Source organism: Monopterus albus, unplaced genomic scaffold (assembly GCF_001952655.1).
Source record: "Monopterus albus unplaced genomic scaffold, M_albus_1.0 scaffold82.1, whole genome shotgun sequence".
In the NCBI taxonomy this organism is placed as follows: domain Eukaryota; kingdom Metazoa; phylum Chordata; class Actinopteri; order Synbranchiformes; family Synbranchidae; genus Monopterus; species Monopterus albus.
The window spans coordinates 1,710,608-1,718,106 of record NW_018127962.1 but is presented as its reverse complement, the minus strand read 5'-3'; the positions used below and the strand labels follow the sequence as shown (position 1 = coordinate 1,718,106).

Here is a 7,499-nt window from a genome sequence, read left to right as displayed (position 1 = left end):
GATGTAACCCTCCATGGCTGTGAGAAGCTTCTTGGTGGTGCAGTTGGTGGTGTTGGCCTGCTCCCACCAGTTGCCCTGGTACCACCCAGGGATAATCCACTGGTATTTGTTGCCAAACATGTTCAAGTTATACGCCTAGGAAGTGTAGAAGAAATGGAAGTTGAGGCTATGCAACAGCAGGTAGATAATGCTGATTACTGTATACAGTTTGGGTCTTGTGCTAACTGAGCTTGGGAAAATGTTGTTAACTCTTGCACTGAGCCCCAAGGGTATAACATAAAATGAGGCCAAACCATCTAAAGCCAAAATTACATGAAGCCAAATAGGTAAGTAACAAATTCAGCTAGGCCTATTTTTATGGGGCAAGATTGGTTTCTGTCAGCTTTGGACATAAATGTCACATATACAGTTTAAAGTTATGCATTTGCAGCATTGCCATAAACCAGTATTCCCTATATTGTAAGTTGCCAAGACACTAATAGACAACACTGACAAAGTTGTAATGAGTGTAGAATGAGGACTTACGCAGCAGAAGACCTTGGCAGCCAGGTGCTCGTCAAACTGGCCAATGATGATTCTCACATCATTGTCCTGAAAAACAAACAAAAAGACATCATGACTTAAATGGTAAATGTACTAATCATCCATTTCACTGTAATTTTATGACCCCATGACTTTACAGCAATGTTGCAATTCTATCAAAGGAAGTTGTTACCCTGTAACTGCACTTCAGTCAATACCGCCATTTTGTAGAGCGTGTATATGGTGGTGGTGGATGATTCTGCACTAAGATCAGTTTCCATGTGAGTGATGCCTCCACCACATCAGACTTTATTACCAAGTGGACAGAGAATCACCATGTTGTGTGCACTGTATTTTCATCACTATGTCGGTCTTACCCGTGGTTACAAAGTATGTGGCAAACCAGTGGCTGAGAACCTAAAACATCAAGTCACAAAGTGTCATTTCACAACAACGGAGACGTGTCAATAAGCAGGATTGTCTTCCTCAACAACCAGGCTGGAAAGCACAAACTTACATGGGAACTCAAAGCCCATGGCTTGGTGGTTGACTCGGTAAATAATTCAGATTGCCCGGGTGGACGTGTAGCAGGTTTTGTGGTGGGGGGAGAAAAAAGATCAAGCTCGGGGGGCAACAGTCTGTCACTTAGTGAGCAAATGCATATGTATGGTACAAACACAAGGACAGTCCTACATACACACATAAGCACACAAGCAGATGATCACAAAAACTCAAAAGACAAAAATAAAAAACAGACCAAAATGACCCCAAATTTAATCCAATAATACTGACACATGTTTGATAAATGTACAACTGGCCAGCAAAGCTGGAGGTGATGTGTGATGCACTGAGAAAATCTTTCGCGAGGCCCTTATGTGGCTCTGAAAGTGCCCCGACTACCAAATCAGTAAGGTCCGAAGAAAATCTGGAGACTGTTATCATCAATAATGTCATTATAATTCACAAAATACAACAGAACACCCACTTTATTGTTTTAGTATTTGTCACCAACAGTCATCTTGATTAACAATGTGTGTGATAATCTTACAAATGCTATGTATCACTTTTATGCGGATGACACAGTAATTTATTGTTGCTCTTCTACACTTGCCCAGGCGGCAAAATGCTTACAACATGCATTTGACATTGTTCAGTTTCGCCTACGGTCACTGAAGTTGGTCTTAAATCCTAAGAAATCTAAGGTTATGGCATTTTCGCATTTACAGGAGCTATCAACAGATACTCTGTCAATAACAACAGATCAGGGAGTGTTGATTGAGCTGGTTTCCAGCTATAAGTACTTAGGTTTTTTACTTGATTCTGAGTTATCTTTTAAAACCCAGATTGCTAATGTGGTTCGAAAATTACGGATGAAGATTGGATTCTTTTATCGTAATAAATCCTGCTTTTCCTTGCAGGCACGCAAATATTTAATATCAGCGACCTTTCTTCCCCTGTTGGATTATGGTGATGTACTGTATATGAATGCCTCAGCTAGATGTCTCCATTCTTTAAATGTGGTTTACCACAGTGCCTTGAGGTTTGTGACGGGTTGTAGTCGACTAACGCACCATTGCGACCTGTATGCTAAAGCACAGTGGTCGTCTCTGAGCATGCGAAGACATGTTCATTGGATGGTGCTAGTGTACAAGGCTTTGGTAGGCCTAGCTCCGGCATACTTATGCTCTCTTTTACGTAGATCGGATACCAAATATGCTTTACGGTCTTGTGATAAATATCAGCTCATGGTGCCGAGAGTTCGGACCGAAAAAGGGAAACGGGCTTTTGGATTTGCCGCTCCCTCTTCGTGGAATAGTTTCCAAGCAGATTTTAAACTTACTGAATTATGCTCAGTTAAAGCTTTTTATTCTCTTATGGCTCTTAGGCAACAGGACTCTATTGGTCAGTGTATGTGTTTTTAAATTGGTTATATTGTTGATTATTGTATTTATGGTTTTGATTGTTTAAATGTTTAATGTTTTGATTTGTATTGAAACTTATGTATTGACGACATGTGTTGTTGACCTCTTGGCCAGGTCACCCTTGTAAAAGAGATCATGATCTCAATGGGTTTTTTTACCTGGTTAAATAAAGTGAAAGAAAAGGATTCTCATTCTTTAGGAAAACATACTTAATGGTAAATGTGTTTTTTATGGTAATGTGGTGTACTTACAGTGCATCATACAGTTCTCAAGTGTTCAGTTAGGCCTTATATTGATGCTATACATTCAGTGGCGTTGCTGCCCTCAAGCAGGTCATTTTCAAAATGAAATTAGAAAACAGAACAATCTGAAAACATTTGTTATAGTTAGTGTGGGGTTAACTGTAATGAAAAATAAAAACAAAGGAAGCTTAAAAAACAAAATGGAAAGCATACCAGCTATAATTTCAGTGAAAATATGGTGTTCTGCCTTTATTCTGGATAATGAGAAAGCATCATGAATACAGGTCATGAAGTCCTTTTCCCTTAGGCGGTCTCTACCATATGTCTTGCAGTAACAGATGCGGGTGGGCAACCGATCACTGTCATCTCAATCCAAATTCCTTAAGGCAGTTGGATGCACAGAACTACCCAACAACCAAACATTGTAACTGTTCCTTTCAACAGACTGGATATACTGGATAGATTATACAGATATATTAGGCACCAGACAAATAGATACAGGATATGCTAATGTACTACTTGCCCTCAAATTCTACAGCATCACACACACAATAAAGAGGATAAGAGCTTTTAGAAAGCTGAGCAGCTCAATCAAAACTACTGTAGAATTAACAGGCTACTGTTTTCATAAGTCCCTAAAACAATGCCAGCATGCACTAAAACATTAATCCTGACCTCATCAACCAAACTCACGGTGAGTCTAAGGCGTCAGACCTAGAGTTTGGTATGGATCGAGGAGCTCTGAGGGTTCAGTGCTAGCAGTGTGAGAGTCTTGCTACTCAATGCTATTTGTGGATTTGGAACTACACAGGTGCTTCAGGGCCAGAAAACCACTGCAGACAATGGGAACAGTGCAAACCATTGTGACAATATCAGTAACTCAATAACTACCGGTATATATAAAACTATCAATGCAAGCCATTTGTATCAACTGATCATCTGTGTGTGTATGTGTTAACAAGACAATGGTGCTTGCATGCCCATGATGCATTAAAGAAGAAAAGAAAGCTTTGTTTATGACCTGCTTTTATTTGTATAGACAAGACCACTATGCAGTAACTACTGTCTGTGTTAAACAGTTGTTCTCATCATGGTGACTGAGGGGCTTTGCATATCAAATTTTTCTAGAACACTAGTGACACATTCATCTCATATGGTAGTGAGGAGTGGTGCATTGATATGAAATTTTTTCAGAGAAATTGCTTTTCTTATTAAAGCATCCACTTTTGAATTCAAAGGTGTTTTGTGACTGACTCATTGGGGGCTTAGATCACCATAAATACACTGAAAACCCATGGGCACAGCTGTAATCAAACATCAGAAACAGCTGCTTTTTAAATACTGTGCAGAATGGAGGGGGGTGGGGTTGGCTGGACTAAAGTTAACTTACAGGTCAATCATATCTAAAAATATAAATCAAAATATTAAATGTATGGAGGGCCAATCAGCCAAAACCTGCTGCATCAGTGAAGCAAAACTTGTTCTGCTTGTTCTCCTGTTCTGCTATATCTAAAGGGCAATAATTCTGAATGTGTATCAGATAATTAAATTATAATAAATAATAAAGGAGTATGGTCTTAATTTTACAGCCATTTACATACATTTTCCTTGTGTGGCACTTCACTGAATGCAAGTAAATTGTTCTTCAGTCAAATTAATCATTAAAAAGAACCCTTGACTACAAAATGTTTTCTAGTTAGTCTATGCTCAAATTTAAGAACAATAAACTTGATTGTTATGAAGATTGGAAGGTTAATCGTGGCAGCATGGGTGTGTGTGTGTGTGTGTGTGTGTGTGTGTGTGTAAGCCTTTGCATTGAAAGATGAAAAAGATGGAAAAAAAAAGTAGAAAACAACAAAGAAATACAGAACACAGCTTCAGCACCCTGCAGAAGAGATGCCCGTCTGCTTTTTGAATATTCCAGCTGGAATATCACAGATGGGAGCGCTCTATTTTTGGATCACACAGTGACGCCATGACCCCCTTATCCCACTGCCCTACAAACACCTGCACATACACAATCAAACACACAACAGTGCATCATAAAAAGGACCAGCCATTACAACACAATCTGTGTCACCAGCTACCTCATTATATTATGTAGATGTCAGGGAGATGGCAAACTGCTGCTGTGAGATGTACAGGAAAGAGACCATTGGGGTGTCAGGAGAAGTCCCACCACACACACACCCCAACCAACATTCTCAAAAGCTTTTAAGGCGACACTGTGATTTGCATATTTACAGTTGATCCAGGAAGGATGGTTTCAGCTTAAAATGTCAGCTCTCAATATGCGGAGTTGCACATATATTTGAGGAAAGACAGCTTATCTTTGTTCATTCTCTATCCCTCTGTCTCCTCATCTCTCCATTGCATTTCTTTCAACCTGCTCCATCTCACAAGCATCACATCTTCCACTCACACTCAGACCTTCCTCTTTCTTCTACACTGCTCTCTTCACTTCAAACAGCTCTTCTCTCACTGCAGCATGCAGGCCACTTCCTATCTAAAATATATATTTATACTGCTTTACACTAATTCCTGGCATGTTACTGAATAAACTCAAAGTCACTTTTGATTCATTCCACTGGCAATGTTTCCTATGTCTACTGTAGCATTTTTACTTTATTCTAGCAAAGTTAGATCAACCATGCATATTAAAGCCAGAAGTAAACGGTGAAAAGATGCACAGATCGCACACATTGAATATTTCAGATTTAGACCAACAATGTTTTAATTTTGTTCTGTTCCATCTCATTTGAGAGAAGATAAGATAAAATAAGAAATCCTGTTTTCATGTGTGTATGTACATATTGTATGCTTACTGTAAAAGCTCATCAAACATCCATTAGTCAGAGTACCATGTCATTAGAGATCACTGTAGGCACCCCACCAGTCATTACAGTGTCCTCATTAGGGCTCCACTACCTCACTGAGAACTACACTGCTCTGCCTTGTACACAGAATAGGCTATTCAAAACATATCTAAAACTATGGCACTAAAATCAATAGAACCCAAGTCATTCAGCGTATTTGAGAATTATCTGAATGAAACTGACCTTGAAACATTCCATTAATGGATAGAATTGCAACGTGCCCAGGGTGGATCACTTACCATGAGCTTCTTGACATTGACACAGGGGTCATTTGAGAAGCTTTCTGTATCTGCAATCTGAATGTTTGCTTTTTCCAGCTCATTAGTCAGGTCATTCCTCACCTGAGAGAGCAGGAGAACAGAGAGAGAGAAAAAGAAAAATCGCATGAGCAGAGATGATAATTTGCAACGTTTGATGTTCATAGCTTCAGTGTTTTTATTTATCCAACCCTTTGGTGCACAAGCCTCTTTGCTGTAGACCAAATAACAACCTTGAAGATCTACATATTTTTATTTCAATCTGCACTTAGTGAGCTGTGTTCAGAGCTGATTTAAGTCAGTGGCCTAAGATTAAGTGGGAACACTTTTATTGCTTGGGATCTGCTTGCTTATATAAAATCCTCCTATTTTAATAACTAACTAGTTGCTAAAATGTTTAATTTAACCAACAAGTACATCATGTACAGTATAATTCTCTAAATTCTCAGTTTTCACCATCTTATACAAATAAACACTTCCAGGATTCAGATTTTTATATTTGCATAGAAATGGCATATAGTAGAGAAAGTATGTATAAAGCAATAAATATAAAGGATAGCTAATGTTTTGAATCAGCATCTGCATTTCACCTTAAAGTGATAATGAAAAGACAAAGACAAGCTGCTTGACGTTTTAGCATGACAGAGAGATACTGGTTACCAAAGACATCAAAACCACTTTCATTCTGATTTGACTCATTCTGGTCAGTGGAAGTAACATTTACAAGATTCCGTGTCTAGCGATTTGCATTTTTATTTATTTTTTTATTTGAAAACAATAAGAGGACAGCACAAATATGCTTTAAATGATCTCAACTGGTTGTCCCTGGCTTCACAAAAAACTGACATTGTAAAGGGAATGCAGCCATTATTAACTTTATCATAAAGAAGAAGTCAAAATGTCTGCTGTGAGAAACCTCAACATGTAAAATGTTACAGTTGACAGCTCCTCCTCTTCTTTAGCCAAATTTTTCGGATGTCCTCTGGCCATGCCCTGTGGCTGTCTCCTTCACCAGAGAGTTTGGCATTAGGGGGCATGCTGAGACATCAGAGGATGTACACACTCAAACGGACATGTCAAGCTCATTTGGCAGAGACAACATACAAGAGCTAACAGTCAAAGGCTGAGTGTTTCTTCTCTATTCATCTGTGAGCATGCAGTTGTTCCATATCCATATTTATGCACCGTATATTGCTTTATATACATATTGGATACTGCCTTGACAATGAAATGCATGCACACACATTTATGTACTGTATGTGAACATCCTTAAAGTGATACTCCACCTTAAATCTACAGTATATTTGCATTGAAATGTGGCTCTTAAACATTTATAGATTTCTTACTGACACACAGTGGAGGACTGGGTTAGCTTGAATTCATATTCTATACAATGACAGCTCCCATGCCAGAGAAAATACATCAAAATACCCACAGAATCTTTTCAAAACATTCCTGCAGCATACAGTGCATCCAGAAAGTATTCACAGCGCTTACCTTTTTCCACATTTTGTTATGTTACAGCCTTATTCCAAGATGGATTAAATTCATTATTGTCCTCAAAATTCTACAAACAATACTCCATAAAGATCAACGTGAAAAAAATTTGTTTGAAATCTTTGCAAATTTAATTAAAAAAAAAAAGCAAAAAACACAAAAAAAAAAAACAATAAAAAACCT

The 7,499-nt window shown here is 38.4% G+C and overlaps 1 protein-coding gene across 1 annotated transcript in view; it reads right to left on the bottom strand.

Annotated features, from left to right (window-relative positions):
• Positions 1 to 7,499, bottom strand: part of gabbr2 (gamma-aminobutyric acid (GABA) B receptor, 2) — a 181,887-nt gene that overhangs the window by 85,187 nt on the left and 89,201 nt on the right. Inside the window, exons 4-6 of the mRNA XM_020606858.1 lie at positions 5,802 to 5,903; positions 526 to 591; positions 1 to 135 (exon numbers count right to left, since the gene is read on the bottom strand). The exon at positions 1 to 135 is cut by the window's left edge and continues 43 nt beyond it. Of these exons, the coding sequence (XP_020462514.1) occupies positions 1 to 135; positions 526 to 591; positions 5,802 to 5,903 (303 nt within the window). The remainder of the gene's footprint in view (positions 136 to 525; positions 592 to 5,801; positions 5,904 to 7,499) is intronic.